Source organism: Mytilus edulis, chromosome 10 (genome assembly GCF_963676685.1).
Source record: "Mytilus edulis chromosome 10, xbMytEdul2.2, whole genome shotgun sequence".
NCBI lineage: Eukaryota > Metazoa > Mollusca > Bivalvia > Mytilida > Mytilidae > Mytilus > Mytilus edulis.
Window position 1 is genome coordinate 63,592,573 of NC_092353.1, and position 21,251 is coordinate 63,613,823.

General features: G+C 31.5%; 1 protein-coding gene across 1 annotated transcript; it reads right to left on the minus strand.

The window, feature by feature from the left end:
- Window positions 1–303: 303 nt before the first annotated feature.
- On the minus strand, window positions 304–21,237 carry LOC139492232 (SET domain-containing protein 4-like). Its single transcript, XM_071280417.1, has 8 exons — window positions 21,024–21,237; window positions 17,014–17,140; window positions 13,313–13,721; window positions 10,084–10,258; window positions 9,263–9,347; window positions 3,131–3,211; window positions 2,032–2,155; window positions 304–411 (listed from the first exon to the last, which is right to left on the minus strand). Exons 1-8 carry the CDS (start codon window positions 21,160–21,162, stop codon window positions 310–312), a joined length of 1,242 nt encoding a protein of 413 aa, XP_071136518.1. The 5' UTR covers window positions 21,163–21,237; the 3' UTR covers window positions 304–309.
- Between the last annotated feature and the right edge of the window lie 14 nt (window positions 21,238–21,251).

A 21,251-nucleotide genomic window follows, 5' to 3' on the forward strand; every position in this document is an offset into this window, starting at 1 on the left:
TATGCAAGTATTCAAGAGTGAAATGAATCTCATTTGTTACTGGTAAAGCTACAACTATTTTGTGTTACTCTTAGAAAGTAATGTCAACTGTCAAGCATTGTTGCCAATGACTACAGCCATCAACATTGCAATTGACAGATGCCATCATCCATTCAAAAAGTAGCACTGTATTTCATATAACATTAGATCATTGATGAATCATGATGAATACAGCCACTGAAGACGACAGTTAAGTAACATCAATATCTCAAGGTTCCGCAGCATTTCCCGAGACAACTCATTCACAACATCAAATAAGACAAATTATTGTTATAACTTTATTGACTGTTGTAAAATATTTTCTTCAATTTTCAGCAAATCCAGGGCAAGATTTTGATGTGGGGTCAGTCTGCTTTTGTCCTTTGACGGAAACTACAAAGTAAACAATCACAATTATTATAAAATCGTGTAATATTATTGCTGTTTCAGCATCATCCCTAAACCATTATCAAACCTTTAACTGATACAATAAGTGCAAGAACTGCTACTCATTACTGAGTTTGGGATAAGGTTTCATCATTATAATGGAAATCTTTTAATGAAATACAGAAGACATTTTGTCAGTTGAGAAAAACATTGATCTGAAACTTGGCATTATAACTGATGATATTATTAACAGAACTAACTGTACTGAACCAGATGTCCATCTCAACAAAAAATATCTCCAGTGAGGCTTGTTGACAAAACATTAGAAAATCCAAAACTTGTTCAAAAATTGAAGATGATAAAACAAAAAAGTATAAAAAAGATGTGGTATGATTGCCTATGAGACAGCTCTCCACAAGAGACCAAAATAACACAGAAATTAACAACTATAGGTCACCACACGGCCTTCAACAATGAACGAAGCCCATACCTTATAGTCAAGGTTCACACTACTACTAAAAATGATCTGCAAGTGTCACTTAAAGAAATCATGGATTTTAATGGAAACAGTGCCAAAATTAGAAACAAAAACTATGTGTTGCACAGGGGACCGTGGCCTTAGGTCAGTCTAAGATCCTGACTCAAAATATATAGTTGTCAAACTGATATGAACTGATAGTTATGCAACTTCACAGAAAACAATAGATATTGTATTTATTGAATGGGACATTAGAAATAACAAAAATTTAAATCGATTGAACAATAGGTGAATCTGTGGAAAAGTTTCATTTAATTCGTTATAAATCCGTTTCTTTGCAGTTTTTAAATAGCAGGTTAAAAGATATTTTTTGATATTTTACAAGACCACATTGGTCTGAAGTGCTGAGTTCAGGTTTTTCTATTCATTTTTAGAAACTAATTTGAACTTAGAAATAGTAAAATTGAGGGATTTCCAAGGGACTCTTTTTTTTAAAATTGTTTGTCCACCATTTAGAACTTGTTTGAGATATTGTTGATATTAACCTATAGTATAAGTTTTATAAAAATCTGGCAAGAATTGTACCTGTAGAAGGGCTCACGAGGCCATTTCTAATAAATTTAATATTTTAAAGGGGCATAACTCTTTAATAAAGTCGATCTGCCACCATTTTAGAACTTGTTTGAGATATTACCGATATTCACCTATAATATAATGACCTAAAATATGTTTTTTTGTAAAAATCTGGCAACAATTGTATCTGTGAGAGCTCTAACAAGACCTGAGGAACACACAAATGGATGGATGCCAGGTATTTCCATGTCCATCACAATGCTTTAAACGGGGGACAACAAAAGGACAACAGAGGGAGAACAGACCTTTTGAGGGATGTAGGGATAAATTTCGCTGGAATTTCAGGATTTACACCTGGACTTTTTCAATATGCGGGAAAGAATACTTTATGTTTTAGTCAGTGAATATGGGATGAGACCCCCTCCTACCGCCCCTTACACAGACATCATTCTTAAATTTTGTTTAGCTCATACTGTCTTATTCTTCAATATAATGGGTTGACACTGTGAAAACATCTTCAGTCTAATAACAACAACATTTATAATTTCTGTTTGCATGAATGATTTGTTTCATACCTTGACAAAGACACTTCTAAGTTCAAGCAATTCTTGTTGAAGAAGAATATGACCCATCTGTTCAACTGCTTTCTGGTTTGTTACCGATATTTGATCATCTTTAAATATTAATTTCCAACTTTTTCTGAAAACAACAAAGAAAATGTTTGAATTGTTTTAAACATGTACACAGAACTATTCAATCTTTTGTCATCAAAAACATCTTTAACATAAACAATTCTTTTGTTTATTTATTAATTATTTGACTTAAGATTACAAATGCATTTGAACAATACTCAATATTGCTTCTCAAATTTGTTAAATAAATAAAAGAAGCAATCCTTTGGTCATTATGGCATAAATGCCATCAGGTTTTACAGATAGTCTCCATTTTTTTTATCAATATTTATTTTCTCTATAATATGGCTTTACTAATAATAAAAAGGATTATTATTAATAATAGTACATGTAAAATATAAATCTAATGGAAGAATTGGAATATAAAAAAAATATACTACTAAAAGTATATGCAAATGTTTTAAGAATGGCAATAATTAAAGTCATATGAAACCTCAAATTAAAAAAAAATTATGCATATGTTTTTTATAACTAAATGGATAGCTTTCATTATCAATATATGTACATATACTTTTTTCTAAGGAATATTCTTTTATTTGTCCACATATAGAAGAAGTTTACTTATTTCTAATTGCTTGCTTGCAGGAAGCAATTCGCCAACATATTTTCCGTATGCATAGTGACCTTAGTGTGACCCACCTCGCATGGATCTGTCATTAAAAATAAACAATAATCTGATTGTACATGTTAAACACATACTCAATACCAATGCTTTTTGTTGATAGTTTACTATAAGGTGACAATCGGTAAACTTCGGTTTCAAAACACGGCATTTAATGAGCAGCTATATTTGTTAAATCATGACAGACAGAGAGAAAGAAAAAAATGGCGATTATACAATAAATTTGCGTAAAAAATAATAAAATTGTGCACAGAGGACTAAGTTTATGATATATACATGCATTGGTTCAAGAATTGGATAACCAGTCACTAATTTCATATGACTTTAACAACTTCAATTTATAAATGTAAATAAACTTACAATTCAGTAAAATCCATTGCTAGTATCTTCATCACAGCATGCATACTCCATGACACACCCTCCTTACTACAAACTAATTTCCTGTGTGTAAAAAAACACAAAAAATGAGAGTGTAAAATGTTGGCCAAATTTATATTGCATCACAAGATGATGAAAGAAACTCCATACATGTACCTGCAATGTTCTATCAAGAGTACATAACTTACAATAAAAGCTGCAAACAGAATAAGGCAAAGAATGAAAAGTTTAATTCTCTGTTTACCTATTTTGAAGAAACAATATCTTTATATTATTTTACCTCCTCAAACTTCATTTTAGTCGCAAAACATAAGTTACTTATTGCGAAACCTATCATAGTTTTCCATAGATTCACCTGCAAGTTACCTGTCCATTTAAACTTTTGTAAGTTCTATTGTCCCATCTAACAAATACAACAGGTATAAATGTTCTCTGTGTAGTTTATTCACTGGGACCTTTAAATTTCTTCCAAGAGAAATCTATCACTCATTGATTAATTTACCTGAGTAAAAAAAAATTCTTCCAAATGAATGAAAATACACTTGTAATTGTTCAATATACCCTGGTTGTTGTTTTTTATTCTTCATTCAAAACTGAGGCTTTGTTACACAGGCACTTGTTTCTGTCAATATGGGGTTTACTATCCATACCCAGTACAAAAAAAGTTTTTTTTTGTACTGGGTATGGATAGTAAACCCCATATTGACAGAAACAAGTTTTTTTGTACTGGGTATGGATAGTAAACCCCATATTGACAGAAACAAGTGCCTGTGCTTTGTTATGTTTTCATGAAAGGATGTCAATAGTGTATTAATAAGGACAGAAATCAATATAATAAATGCCCAAGGTGTATGAATGTGTGTTTTTTGTTTATTTTTCAAATTCTGTAAACCAACTTATTTTCACAAATAGTTATTCATCTCAACTTATTCCTTTTATGTTGATTTCTCAGCTATGTATCTGAATAGATTAATAATTTTCTTGCTGTTTTTATGTAAGGGAAGACCAAAAAATAACATTTGTACAATGATTTATTTGTACTCTTATTTTATAAAATCACTGTTATTTTACTTTTGACCATACAAGAGCTGCAATATGTGATGCAGTTATAGATGGAATAACGCTTGAAAAATCTGAGAACATTTTTAAACACTGTGGATATATTCATTAAAATTATCTCCCCTGGTTATTGTTGAGTCTAACTGTTCATGTATTATGTAGTTCTTTTGATTCATAAAAGGTGCAAATTTTGCATTGGATACATTATTTACACAGTACATCAATTTAGATAAAAAAATATTTTAAGAATTACATGATTAATTTGATTAAAAAACCGCTTTAATTTTGAAATCTTGAAAAATGACTTTAAAATTTATTTTGCAAGCTAACTTAACTAAATAATAGCAATGCACACTTGGCTGAGATTCATTTTACTATCATAAATACTGAAGTATGAACAAACTAATCCCCCTTTATAGACAAGCTAACCCTCCTATAGGTTATAAGGTTAATTATACAAAAGTTAGATCAGAAATCAACTTTTAATTTTTGAATCAGTGTTTATATTGAAACTATTAAAAATGTATTATTGATATTGAATAAATACAATGCCACATGCAGTTTTGCAGGAGTTCTTATTTATTATTTGTACATGTATTTTTATCATTGACAGTTCAATTTTTTGTTCAGGTAAATTAATCAATGAGTGATAGATTTCTCTTGGAAGAAATTTAAAGGTCCCATCAAATAAACTACACAGAGAACAATACCTGTTGTATTTGTTAGATGGAACAATAGATCTTACAAAAGTTTAAATGGACAGGTAACTTGCAGGTGAATCTATGGAAAACTATGATAGGGTTCGCAATAAAAGGAGGCTTCAGGGTACCAAACATTTTTTTTCATTACAAAGTTTATTTATACATTACTAGTTGTTTTTTTATGATATGGAACAAAATCAACCCAAAAAAATCGATTTGATTTGATCCCAGATGACTTTTAAAATGTTTATATCATTGGAGTCCAAATTATCTCCCTTTGGTGCAAAAATTACATTTTTTTGCATTAAAACTGAAATATCTTTTTTTAACTCATCGGTGACCTGTATTTTTTTTATTTTTTTTCTAAATAGACTGTATTTAAACTAAACAATTGTAAAATTTAAGTGATTTCTGTAATTTAGTTCTTCTCAATTTTCCTATTATAAGTATATGATAAAGTTCATTTATAGAAATAAATTGTGAAAAACATATATTTAAACAAATAAATGATTTATACTGGCGTGCCCACTTAATCATGTGTTAATCTAAAACTAATAATCGGGATTTAACGATATTGCCAAAAAATGCCAAACATGTGGGAATATATTGTCCCTTTTGGGAGTTGATTGACAATTTGTGTTATAATATAAAATGAGGAGATATGGTATGATTGCCATTGAGACAACTATCCAGCAGAGTTGATCAAATGGGGATTCATGATATTATAGGCCACCATAAGTCTTTAACAATAAAAAAAAAACATACTGCTTAGTCAGCTATAAATCATGATGAAAAAAACTAATTTACAGTGCTTATCCAGTGACCTTTGGGGTATCACAATAGCAATGGCCAAAACAGTTTACCAAATTGCAGTTAGATTTCTTCTCCAACTAACTGATCAACTGGTAAAATGTTTTAGCAGATTGCTCAAGTGAAATGTTGTTAGTATGAAGTGAGTGCTGTGAAATCAAAAGTAATACTTACCATCCAGATCCAGTTAGTTGATATCTTTGTCATTTGTTTCAAACACAAAAATGACTTACTATAGTATGAGTCACTGAATAAGAAGGTCTAATTTTGACATGAAAACTTCTATCATAAATAGATTTTATAAATAAATAGTTCAAACCATTGTTTTGTAGATGTATATTTTATAGCTTTGTCTTCTAAGACAAAGTTATTGTGTAATTATGATTTGTATAATATTTTCTATACAAATTACTGATCTGCTGGCATTAAAGGGAAATAATTTTTATTGAGTTATTGTACACTAAAAAATTAATCAATGATACCTGGCTTCTGATTTTGCCTACAATTTTTTTAAAAATTTTAATCATCTTAAAAATAAATTTCATTGTTTCTTTTCAAAACAGAGGATAAAAGTTTAATAATCATAAAAGTAATGTTACAAACAAATTAAATGAGGAAAGTTGATATTTGTCAGACAAAAATTGTGACAACATTTTGCTGATTTTCAGTAATGTAAATTATTTCCCTTTAATGGTAGCAGATAAGTAATTGCTTTAGAAAAAAAAATCCAAATTACAATTACGCACTAACTTGTTGTTGGAAAACGGAGCTATAAATTATAGACTTACAAAACAATGTTTTCAACTATTTATTTATAAAATCTATTTATGATAGAAGTTTCCATGTCAAAATTAGACCTTCTTATTCAGTGACTCATATTATAGTAAGTCATTTTTGTGTTTGAAACTAATGACAAAGATATCAACTAACTGGACCTGGATGGTAAGTATTACACTTTTGATTTTACAGCACTCACTTCATACTAACAACATTTCACTTGAGCAATCTGCTAAAACATTTTACCAGTTGATCAGTTAGTTGGAGAAGAAATCTAACTGCAATTTGGTAAACTGTTTGAGCCATTGCTATTGTGATACCCCAAAGGTGACTGGATAAGCACTGTAAGACTAAACAAAAAATAAAATATACAGCAACAAACAAAAAGCACTGAATTAGAGGCTCCTCACTTGAAAATGCACACACAGAATGTGGTTGGGTTTACATGTATATAAGCCTTTAAGGTTTAGGCAACAACCATTTGATTTTCTGGGGGGGGCTATGGTTTTTTTTTCTGTGCAAACTTTTTTTTTCGCCTTTGGCGAAGAACAATCTTTTTTTTTAACGACAAACCGAAAACAATTTTTTTCTTTCAATTTTAGCATTACATATAGTGGGAGCTGAGGGTGAAACAAACAATTTTTTTTTCTCAGGGTCCAAAACAAATTATTTTTTTCACCAAAACCTGGAAACAAACTTTTTTTTCCAAAAAAAACCATAGCCCCCCCCCCCAGAAAATCAAATGGTTGCTGCCTTATGACCCCTTCTGTAGCCATTTTTTTGCAAACTTTTCAAACTTCAATTATATCAAAACTACAGATATAATAAATAAGAGGGATATGCCATTTTGTGCATATACCAAAGGGAAACTTGATGCAAAGCACTACTATTTACTGTTTCATTGCATTTAAAAGAAAAAGAGACTTTTGTGGCAAATATACCAAGATTTTAATAGAAAATCCACAGCCTTTAATACTGATATTTTTGTTATAAATTTTGAAACATAGATTACTCACTTGCTTTTCTATGATGTGCTAGTGTTTATTTTTTACAAAAAGTTCTAAACAACCTGTAAATTCCAAAACACCTCGTGCTGAGTCACTAAAGTCGAGCACACCCTAAAAGGTGTACTTGATTTGGTCCATATTTGTATTTGTTTTAACCAATAACTACATTAATAAACTTGTTTTAGGGAAATCAATGCTAGCACTGCATGCAACAATCCTATATCTATCAGTCATTAAATTGCCAAATATGAGATTACAAGGATGAATGAAGGCTGTGGATTTTCTATAAAATTTCCATATGTTTAACATTGAATCAACACAAGGGTACATAATCCTTAACCCAATAGCTAATAAGGGTCAATGGTAGATCCTCATTTTTGGTGACTATTTTATAATATAATTTTCAAAGTAATTGCAAAAACTCCTATAAAAAAGTCATCGGACCACTTTGGAAGACAAGAGGCTGTCACAACGACAGCAAACCGGATTTATTAACATTTATTTGTGTCCTGGCAATATCACAAGAACCATTACTGATGAATGGTGAAAGTGAAAATCGTCAATATCAAATTTGACCTCCATTTTGTCATCAGTATCAACATATTAAAATTTGAAAAGCTTAGATTGAATGGTTCATGAGTAAATGCAACAACGTGAATGGAAACACCATTTTACGATCTTTCAAGAACCATAACTCCTGAACGGTAAAAGTCAAAATCGTCATTATTAAACTTGACCTCTATTTTGTCATCAGTAACAACATATTAAAATTTCAAAAGCTTTGGTTGAATGGTTCATGAGAAAATGCACGGACACGACGGGAAACACCATTTTTCAATCTTTCAAGAACCATAACTCCTGAACAGTAAAAGTCAAAATCGTCATTATTGAACTTGACCTCCATTTTGTCATCAGTAACAGCATATTAAAATTTCGGAAGCTTTGGTAGAACAGTTCATGCATAAATGCACGGACACGACTGGAAACTCCATTTTTCAATCTTTCAAGAACCATAACTCCTGAACGGTAAAAGTCAAATTCGTCATTATTGAACTTGACCTCCATTCTGTCATTAGTAACAACATATTAAAATTTGGGAAGCTTTGGTAGAACAGTTCATGTGTAAATGCACGGACAACTCCATTTTTCAATCTTTCAAGAACCATAACTCATGAACGGTAAAAGTCAAAATCGCCATTATTGAACTTGACCTTCGTATAGTTGTCAGTAATAACATATTAAAATTTTAAAAGCTTTGGTTGAACGGTTCATGAGTTAATGCACGGACAACATTTGATTGCCGCCCGGCCGCCCTCCCGGCCGCCCGCCCGCCGTACATCCCCAAATCAATAACCGACATTTTTGTCACAAAAATCCGGTTAAAAAGGAAAGCTGATACATTGTACATCTTCTTGACATTCTGAGCATATTTGTGTAAGTCAGATTTTATCTATCTAATACAATATAAGTTTTTGAGATGATAGACAAATAAAACAATTATTGGCATTTTACCTTTATGATCTATGTTAAGCTATGGTGGACATTTTGGTTAATTGGCTGAAACAAAGACAAAGTGTATACTTTAAGGATAATTCAGCACAAGATTAGGGGAAAATAGTCCTGTGGTTTTAGAGAGAAAAAAATATGTGTGTTTCAAGATAACAATAGTTGAAAATTGATGGCAAAACAGACACACCAGGTGATGGATATTGATCATATGGCCCTATTCAGGCAATCAGAAGTTGGGAAACAATACAAACCTGTTAATGTTATTCTCTTCTATAATTCTTTTCTTTCTATCAATATACTGTAAATTTAAATTCTGTGCTACTCTTACTATTTCATCTGAAATGTGAAATTAAAGAAAGTCATATCTAAACTATTGTGAAAATTACTCTACCTGAACACAAGATAGTGAAAAATTGGTGAAGAAATACACATACCAATACTCTCTTGGAAAACTCAATGGACTGGTGCATCCTACTAACAATTGTGTATTAGGATCAAACAATTTACCAAGTTTAGTGTAGAGCCAATCATACGCGTAGGAAGACCTGCAATGGTTAGGTTAGTTTTAAAGATGGTCAAAATTTCTAAGGTGCAAAGGGAAATTTTCTGGATAAACTAAACAGCATAAAAATTCCTTCACATGCTCATGTTTGCATACCATAATCTTTATTCTACAAATCAAAAGTGTATCAAACAAAGGATAAAGAAGGACTAGGTGGTACAGATAGACAGACAGACAAAGACTGAACTCAAATGTCGATGATGACGAATGAATATAGGATTGCTGTCTGGCTTTTGCAACAAAATGCTGTAGCCTTGACCTTTTACTCATGAGTTAATTAAATTATAGAATTAATGATAATGTCTTCAAATGTTTAATGATCACTCTATGATTGAGATTTTTTTTTCTGTTAAAGCAGGTTTTGTAAATTTTCATAAAATTCTGCATACATTGTTTAAGCCTATGGAACAATTATAATATAGTTTGCTGAACATATTTGTGGTTTGCGTTAAAAATGGTAGCCAAAAAATTAAAATGAATGTCCAGAAGAAAAGTATCAGAGTTACTCACCATAATCTAATTCATAAACATCATGTGGATTATCAGGAAGAATGAATCCATACTCCATTAAAAGATGTGTATTACTATGTGCTCCATACGATATAAATACTTGATCATATTTTCTAAATGAATTATAGGTTTTTATTTCAAAACAGTTATTATTCTTATTAAATGCAGCTTCAACCTGAAACATTTGAAAGAAATTATTAGGAAATACGAATTAGAATGCTATACACAATTATTGTTTTATCTAATGATCAAATCTTCTCTACTGGTTACATACAAAATTGATAGAATCGGCACAAAAAAAAATCACTTTTCATGTGCATTATTTCACCATCATTAAATTCACAGCATGACAAATGAAATGGATATAACGTTACATAGTTTTCAATTCTTTAATGTAAAGCTAATTTATCAGCTCTTAACTTCTCATTCCTATATATGGATATCACAGAAGGTAAAATGTGATGTATTACAAAGACCATACATTGACCTATAATGGTTTACTTTTATAATTGTGACTTGGATGGAGAGTTGCCTCATTGGCACTCATACATGTACCAAGACCACATCTTCCTATTTCAATTGTGACCAACTGTGATAAGATCTATAGACCAAAATTCCAAACAATAAAAACTAAATGAAACATTACGCATGTATGATGTGTATCCAGTTTGTTTTTATTATAATGTGAATGTTCATGTATTGATGCTTGCCCTTGACAGGCTGGACCATTCATATACTTTGAATCTGCAATGAAATTAGCATATATTGTAGTGCAGAACATCTTTCATTATATTTTCACAAACCACCAGTTCTAACAAAAGCATTCCTTTATTTTTTTTATTTTTTCTGCCCCTTCTGGTTTTCTAGCTCATTTGAATTTACACATTTTGCCTATTTTGTTAATTCCTTTTGCAACCTTTAAAGTTATTCTAGAAAAAAATAAACATTTGTGAAACCATGAAACTAAGAATGTATATTTTAATTACTAGCAGTAATAATGTAAAATGATCCAAATGTAGGTTATATTGTCTGCTGACTTCATTAGCTTTATCTTGTTTGATACCCTTACCTCTGCTGATCATGACTTCATTAGCTTTATCTTGTTTGATACCCTTACCTCCGCTGATCATGACTTCATTAGCTTTATCTTGTTTGATACCCTCACCTCTGCTGATCATGACTTCATTAGCTTGATCTTGTTTGAAACCCTTACCTCTGCTGATCATGACTTCATTAGCTTTATCTTGTTTGATACCCTTACCTCTGCTGATCATGACGTCATTAGCTTGATCTTGTTTGATACCCTTACCTCTGCTGATCATGACTTCATTAGCTTTATCTTGTTTGATATCCTTACCTCTGCTGATCATGACTTCATTAGCTTTATCTTGTTTGATACCCTTACCTCCGCTGATCATGACTTCATTAGCTTTATCTTGTTTGATACCCTTACCTCTGCTGATCATGACTTCATTAGCTTTATCTTGTTTGATACCCTTACCTCTGCTGATCATGACTTCATTAGCTTTATCTTGTTTGATACCCTTACCTCTGCTGATCATGACTTCATTAGCTTTATCTTGTTTGATACCCTTACCTCTGCTGATCATGACTTCATTAGCTTTATCTTGTTTGGTACCCTTACCTCCACTGATCATGACTTCATTAGCTTTATCTTGTTTGATACCCTAACCTCTGCTGATCATGACTTCATTAGCTTTATCTTGTTTGATACCCTTACCTCTGCTGATCATGACTTCATTAGCTTTATCTTGTTTGCTACCCTTACCTCTGCTGATCATGACTTCATTAGCTTTATCTTGTTTGATACCCTTACCTCTGCTGATCATGACTTCATTAGCTTGATCTTGTTTGGTACCCTTACCTCCGCTGATCATGACTTCATTAGCTTTATCTTGTTTGATACCCTTACCTCTGCTGATCATGACTTCATTAGCTTTATCTTGTTTGATACCCTTACCTCCGCTGATCATGACTTCATTAGCTTGATCTTGTTTGATACCCTTACCTCTGCTGATCATGACTTCATTAGCTTTATCTTGTTTGATATCCTTACCTCCGCTGATCATGACTTCATTAGCTTTATCTTGTTTGATACCCTTACCTCTGCTGATCATGACTTCATTAGCTTGATCTTGTTTGGTACCCTTACCTCCGCTGATCATGACTTCATTAGCTTTATCTTGCTTGATACCCTTACCTCTGCTGATCATGACTTCATTAGCTTTATCTTGTTTGATACCCTTACCTCTGCTGATCATGACTTCATTAGCTTTATCTTGTTTGATACCCTTACCTCTGCTGATCATGACTTCATTAGCTTTATCTTGCTTGATACCCTTACCTCTGCTGATCATGACTTCATTAGCTTTATCTTGTTTGGTACCCTTACCTCCGCTGATCATGACTTCATTAGCTTTATCTTGTTTGATACCCTAACCTCTGCTGATCATGACTTCATTAGCTTTATCTTGTTTGATACCCTTACCTCTGCTGATCATGACTTCATTAGCTTTATCTTGTTTGGTACCCTTACCTCTGCTGATCATGACTTCATTAGCTTTATCTTGTTTGATACCCTTACCTCTGCTGATCATGACTTCATTAGCTTGATCTTGTTTGGTACCCTTACCTCCGCTGATCATGACTTCATTAGCTTGATCTTGTTTGATACCCTTACCTCTGCTGATCATGACTTCATTAGCTTTATCTTGTTTGATACCCTTACCTCCGCTGATCATGACTTCATTAGCTTTATCTTGTTTGATACCCTTACCTCTGCTGATCATGACTTCATTAGCTTTATCTTGTTTGATACCCTTACCTCCGCTGATCATGACTTCATTAGCTTTATCTTGTTTGATACCCTTACCTCCGCTGATCATGACTTCATTAGCTTTATCTTGTTTGATACCCTTACCTCTGCTGATCATGACTTCATTAGCTTGATCTTGTTTGGTACCCTTACCTCCGCTGATCATGACTTCATTAGCTTTATCTTGTTTGATACCCTTACCTCTGCTGATCATGACTTCATTAGCTTTATCTTGTTTGATACCCTTACCTCCGCTGATCATGACTTCATTAGCTTTATCTTGTTTGGTACCCTTACCTCCGCTGATCATGACTTCATTAGCTTTATCTTGTTTGATACCCTTACCTCTGCTGATCATGACTTCATTAGCTTTATCTTGTTTGATACCCTTACCTCTGCTGTTGTTGAGTGGTTTAATAAATCTAAGAAAGGTGCAAGCGCAATGTTTTTATTTGTATCAGCGATGTATGGAGAACTGTCACAGTCATAATATATTGATCTGGAGTTTATACAGTACCATGCCCATCTAAATTCATTAAAAGTTATTTTGATTTCTTTACAGCTGGATAAAAATAAAATGATTTCATCATAAAATGTCTGTAAATCTTTCAATGCAGCAAATATCTTTTTGTATAAATTTTTAGAAAACAGACAAAGATCACTAGGTTTCCAAAATGCAGGAGTGTCAAATGTCTCTGGTAATACTTTTAAGTACGGCCACCAAACTGATTCTTCCTGTTTTTCACTTTCAATGATAAGAAAAATTGTCATTGCTTGTTGTAGATTTAACTTCAAATGGGATCTGAAACAAAATGATACAGGTAAATCCTACTGAGTGACCAGAACAAAATACATAAGTGATTTAAAAGAAAATAATCTTTCAATTGATTAAAAGAAAAGAAATTCTTAGTGATGTTAAAACTACAACAATCAACATTCTTCAAAGGCATAATCAATCAGCATGTCTTTTTCCTTGTTTAATGTTTTAAGTTGGTGTTTATTCTGTTGATAGATGGACTGTGCTTTTACTTTTACAACAAATGGTCTTGATATGTTAAACAGAAGGTTATGTGTGAAGTAAAAGGGGTTGAAACCAACCAAATGTTGTACCTGCTCCATATCAGGCTATCTGCTCTATGTGTTGTTCCTTGTTGTTTGTTTTTGTTACTGATTTACTTTAACACAGATGTAAAACAAATGTATGATACCAATTTCAAAGTGCACAAGTATTGAGAGGGAGGGTTGATATATATAAATGGCAGTCAGGCAGGGTTAAAGAACATCAGTTGTTCGACCTGTTAGTCAAATGCGTTTTGTTTAAATATATACTTTTTCACTTTTTTGGTCTTTTGGAAAATGTTTATGCTGTATTTAGATCCTTCTACAACGAAATTTGTTTTACATGCACACGTATAAAAATTGCCGGTTTTTATCCAACGCAATCATAGGCTTGAACATAGTTTTCCATTTAGACTTGTTTATATTTTTTCGTTTGGGCTTGTATCATATTTTCCCTCGGGTTTATATGATTCGTTCATCCTATATTGACTCTTAAAATTCAAGAGTCTATCTAAAAATGAGGGTACATTTTATATGGCCTTCCAAATACCATTTCGATCCCTAACATCAATGAAGAGACATTTATTGACGAAATCCGGATCTGGTGTACAAAAAAAATATATTGACACCTTATGTTTGTGGCATAACATCGTGGCCACAAGATAATTGTTTTCTGTTTAGTATATATATAATTTATATTAAGATCCATTTTGTTACATCTTGTGATCAATTTTATTTGGCAATCGCCAATGGCAGTCAGCAGGGTTAAAGAACATCTGTGTTTTGCGTTTTGTTTAAATATAACAGGCTATTATTTGAACTTGGAATTATTTTTAATTATGGAATTTGCATAATTTCTTGTGTTTAAAATTTTTAATAAATTCAATGTTTATTTTGTATTATAATCTTTTCAGCGGTTAATAACACTTTCCATACAATGTATTTTGGTTAGATAGTGTTGTGCGCAGCACAGTACATTCTATTGAAAATATACTATTTTCTTTGTAATAGAAAGTGTTGTGCGCAGTACAGAACATTTCAGTACAGAATAAACATGGAATTTATTAAAAATTTCAATATAAACCAGAAATCAAGCAAATTCCATAATTAAAAATAATTCCAAGTTCAAATAATAGCCTGTTATATATACTTTTTCACTTTTTTGGTCTTTTGGAAAATGTTGTTTGTGCTGTATTTAGACCCTTCTACAAAGAAATTTGTTTTACATGCACACGTATAAAATTTAAGGTTTTTATCCAACACAATCATAGGTTTGAACGTATAGTTTTCAATTTAGACTCGTATATATATATATAACTTTGTTGGGTTGATGTTTAGACGAGTTATATATATATACAACTCGTCTAAACATCAACCCAACAATGTTAGATCTGTAAATTTGCTTTCCCAAATTTTTTATTCTTCCCTCGCCAGGATTCAAACCCATGCTACTGTGATATCAAGACACCAAATCGCCTGCACTGCAGCCGTCCCGCTAGACCACACGACCACCTGGGCTCTATATATATATGTACATGTATGTGGTTGACTTTCATCATGTATATATTCTAGTGTTTTGTAAACAGAAATTTAATTGCAATTGCAATTCTTTGATTGGCTCTTAAAAATCTTACAAACTATTACAACTTGACTAGACTTGAAACAACTTGAAGCTTGACAAGATATATGTCGTTTTTTAGCAGACCATATGTGTATATGTACATTTAATTCTAATATGACGTGCTTCTTTCGCTTTGTGAATAATTACATTAGATGTATGTTTCATTATAATACGTTATTCTGATTGGCTAACTAGCAATCTTGTGATATTCCTTAATCAATTGCATCACACAATGCAACTTTTCATTCATGTTGACACGAGGTCCCACAATAAAGTGTGCAGGTAAATGTTTTCATGATCCTATAGGCAGAGGCGGATTTAGAGGGGGGGCCCCCCTTTTTGGGAAAAAAATTGGTTGCTTATATAGGGAATCACTGAAGCGTGTCTTGAGCGGGCCCCCTCTTAGCGCAGTCAGTGGGCCCCCACTTATGAAAATAGTGATAGGTAAAAATGTAATTATAAGTATTGAATGCTTTTTTTTGTAACTTTATAGGGTTGTAAAAGCGTTAACCGTGCGCACATTTTTAGTATGAGCGCTTCCGCGCTTCATACAAAATGTACTTCGGTCAATGCTTTTACAACCCAATAAATTTACAAAAAAGAGCATTCAATTCTTAAATAAACCCATGCTCTAAATCCAATAAAATTTGTTTGCACATGCGTATAATGACTACTGCAGAATAATGAATTTTATCAAATTGGCATGCATTTAAAATATTTCATTAACTTTAAACACTTCCAAACTCTTAAATGATGCACATGTTGTTACTAATTCATTTATCATGACTAATGTGTTGTAATTCGAAATTGACATATTTGACCTAGATACAACAACCATTCATGCTGGCTGTTTAAAACTCCTCCCTCAGAAATTCACGTTCCCAGTCGATTGCTTGTTTACAAACAAAAAAGGGTGGTTAATGGAAGAGCCTACACAAACGCTCTACACTTATAGACATCGAACCTAAAAATTACCTTAATTGTCCTAATCAGAATCGAAATAATTGATGCAAGCTATACTTTATTGTAGTTTTAACATGGGTAGGCATTATATTCGTGTTTTTTTAGCCCTCACTATCGCTCGGGGCAAAAATAATTGATGCCTACCCATGTTAAAACTACAATAAAGTATATCTTGCATCAATTATTTCTTAAATATCTTTTGTAGTTGTTACATCATTATGTTTCAGTCTTACATTCTTATACTTGCATCTCCTATTGTGATTTCTATCTATTTAGCAGATATTTATTTTTACTCAGGTAGATAAATCAATGAGTGATAGATTTCTCTCAGAAGAAATTTAAAGGTCCTGTTGAATAAACAACACAGAGAACAATACCTGTTGCATTTGTTCAATAGGACAATAGAACTGCCAAAAGTTTAAATGGACATGTGATGCAATAAACTACATACCTTTTTAATAAAGACCCAACTTCACTTTTCAAAACTGTATCCATGGTAATAAGGAATGGTTTTGGAATAGCAATGATAATGTCCCCTGGATAAATAGGCCTCTTTGTCATTAATCCTCTACCAGTGTCTGAAATAAAAGACATAACTATGATAGTTCTAGTCATAATTTACTCATCAATCTCATTGTAATGTCCAGCAATAACATGCTTTTAGACAACTACAGAGCAACATATTTGTTTTTAATACAATATTTGGACAAATAATTCAAATATACTGATAACAATTTAGTAACATCATGAGACTGAATGAAAATACTGGATGTTATATGAATGTCATTATTGTAACAATATGAGAGAGAAATCTGAGCATGTGCAAACTTTCTACACACATCACAAATGAAAAATATTGTCTTTATCACAGGGAGAGGGGATATAATCCATTTGGTAATCAAAACACTGTTTTATATCATGACTTTGTTGCAACTAAGTGTATTTGAACTCATTAAACATGTTAAATAAAGATTTATTATCCATAATAGATCTACTATAATAAATATCAGAATGCGTGAACATACAATTTCAAGATAACTTTTCAAATAGTGTCTCTGGTGGGATATCATAAGGTAATTCATCTGTTCAAGAATAATTCTTCCTGTCCATTTTTTAAGTTCATCTTCTTTTCATTAGTATTTTGATCATTGATTTTTTTCTCAAATTTTAAAACAATTAATAATCCCAAATAGGAAGAATGTATCCATTTTACAAATAACAGGCTATTATTTGAACTTGGAATTATTTTTAATTATGGAATTTGCATAATTTCTTGCGTTTAAAATTTTTAATAAATTCCATGTTCATTTGGTATTATAATCTTTTCAGCGGTTAATAACACTTTCCATACAATGAATTTTGGTTAGATAGTGTTGTGCGTGGTACAGTACATTCTATTGAAAATATACTATTTTCTTTGTAATAGAAAGTGTTGTGCACAGCACAGAACATTTCAGTACAGAATAAACATGGAATTTATTAAAAATTTCAATAACCAGAAATCAAGCAAATTCCATAATTAAAAATAATTCCAAGTTCAAATAATAGCCTGTTAAATGTTTTAATACAGTTTTGGTGTTAAATTGGGACATGCATGGTTACCCTTTCTTTTAAGACCAACAATTTTATATCAAAGTATGTTCCACATTAAAAATGTCTGCTAACATATATACATTCAACTGACTCTGAATAAAATTCCAAACATTTACAGCACAGATGAAGAACGAGTGATTATTACACTAGAGTTCCTAATTGGAAACATTTGTGTTGCAATTAGTGGTTAAATTTGTTCAATAAGAACCTAGCTTACATGTACATGTAGGTATAAATATTTTAAGAAATGTCAACTTTGTCTCTTTTTTTTTTTTAATGTATAAGCCATATGAATTTAAATGCATGTACATAGTCTGCCATTAATTAAAGAAATCAAAGAAACAAATTTATGGTAATCATTTAAAGTTTTTATGGATGATGTGATAATTCTTCTCACCTTCTTAAAGTTGCCACCAATTTTCAATCTATAGTTGAATACCACGTACAATTAATGAAGATTTTATACAATACAATACAATATTTTTTATTTTCCAAATTAAAGGGCCCATTAAGAGCATAACATTAATTACAACATGACATAAACATTACAGAGTGATTAAAGAAACATAAAATAATAATTCAAATGCATGAGGAAAGAATCAGTGGTCAAGGGGAGATCATTTTGATATCTTTTAGAGTTTTTAAGTTAACTAATTTTCTGATTTTCTAAGTTGCAGGCCTTTATCGAGGTATGCACATAAAATAGATAAAAATCTGCTATCTTCATTAATCATGATCCATGAAAAAAGATCTTTTCTGTTTGAATTATCTAAACTGGGGTATTTTTTTAATATAATCAGTCACATCTCTTCTGAGGTTATTGTAAAGAGGGCATTCCAGAAGAAAGTGCATTTCATTTTCAATACAATTTAAATTACAATATAAACATATCCTCTCATGTCAGGTAATATTTCATATTTAATTACCACATACATTGGTAATTCATTCATGTCTGCCAGTTTCTATTCTTAAAACAGTGATTGCTGAGTCTGTATTTTGTTAACAAAGGTTTTTGTGGTTGCTTTAAATCTAAATAATTTTCGTAGTCAAATGACCTTTTGAATGAAAAATAAGTGTCCAATTTGCCTTGATTCTGTAAATAAAAATCTCGCACTTTCTCCCAATCATTTTGAAAATTTAATTTGAGCTGTTTTTTCAGTAAATTTTTAATTAATTTTTGCCTAAATTTATACATATATTTAGGTCAATACCCAATTTTTCACTATAGAAAATGATATTAGAGAGCCATGAATTATTGGAGCTAGTTTGAGCTTTACTCTCAATCATTTTTAACTCAGCATAAGCACTTTTCAATAAATCAGATGGAGAATTCTCTAGTCTATGCCAATACATAAACATATGTGTTAGCAAATTTATATAAAGAGGATATCTACCCAATTCCGACAGGACTGCTACATTTGTGCACATCTTTGTAAAACCAATAATATACTTACAAAATTTTTAATTTAGCTTCTCAAACTCCCAATCTTTAAATATGTCATAAAGGGATAAATTTTTCCTTTTAGGAGTAATGTGTATAACACCCCAATTTTCACAACCATAAGTTACAATTGGCTGTATACAGTGATCAAATAAATGCAAAAAAGTTTTAATAGGAGAGTTTGATGATTTCAAATCTTTATAAAGTTTAAAACTGGCCTTTTGACCTTTTTGGAATAACTGTTTCCTGGTTTCATTAAAGTTTCCAGTATTTTGAATGACTATGCCAAGATATTTGTATTGTTTAACACATTCAATAGAATTATTTCCTACATTGAAATCTTCATTAAGGAGTCTACCACTCCTATTGAATATAATAATCTTGGTTTTCTTCACATTTATTTCCATACATCAAACTTTGCAGAATGTGCACACAAACATATATAAACAACAGAGGAGATTTAAGGAAGTAAAACACATGCATGTACATCAGTACTACATGTACATGCTGGACTCCATTACAAATAAATTAACACCTTTATCAAGGATTTGTATAGTAAGAAGGTCTTACTATACAAATCCTTGCCTATATCTACCATAACTTATATTAAGTCTAGTTGCCACACTTGTATTATGTTAGATCATATATATTATTATATGTCAATTCCAGGATTTGTAGAGATGTAATAATATATAGCAATTTAGACCAGCTAGAGACATATATAATACTGTGTTATGGAACTGAGGACAGCTAGGGGACCCTCTAATATTTACCTGAATTTGTATAATTTTCATATATATTATATCAAGGATTTGTATAATATAGTCTAACTATACAAATCCTTGATTATATTGAGTTACTTAGTTATTGTCTTCATTTGTTTTTGGTTGTTGTTATAAGTAAGTAAGTATTAAAGTAAGTAAGTAATTTTTATTTGTTTGAAATCCAAAATTACATGATTGATACCTGAAGACAATACAAAACATACAAACATATATATAATACCAAATTCATAAACATTGTATATTTAGATGTTATATATGTCACAAACTGTAAAGTATATATGGCAATAAAACTTTGAATTATTGTCTCTTTTAAGACTAAGAGATACAAACATAGGCGGATCCAGGGGGCCCGGGCCCCCCCTTTCGTGGGAAAAATTTGGTTGATTATATAGGTAATCACTGAAGCATGACTGGAGAGGGCCCCCCCTTAGGTCAGTCAGAGGGCTCCCCCTTAGGAAAAGTTCTGGATCCGCCACTGACAAATCCCTAAATTATTCAAATGATCATAAAATGCAAGGACGTATGTTAGATTATACGTCCTTGTAAAATGTGTGTCCTTGTTGTGTACATGTATTATGCATGGTAGCATGTTAAATTATAACTTCAGATCAAGATACAAAATCATAAAAAATTATATTTTACCATGAAACATAGTGGGTCTTAAGTTATGATTTATAACTTTCATTTTCAACCATTTAAAAAGGTCTTTAAGTTCATCACTCAAAGCAGAGCGTGCCAATCTTTTCCCGATTCGTTTTCTATGTCTCAGAGTTCTACCCATTATTTTGATATCCACATGTCAAATCCCACATGTAAACAAACAGCATTTGTGTACTGCCATCTGGTGGTCAAAATATGACAGGGGGTTTT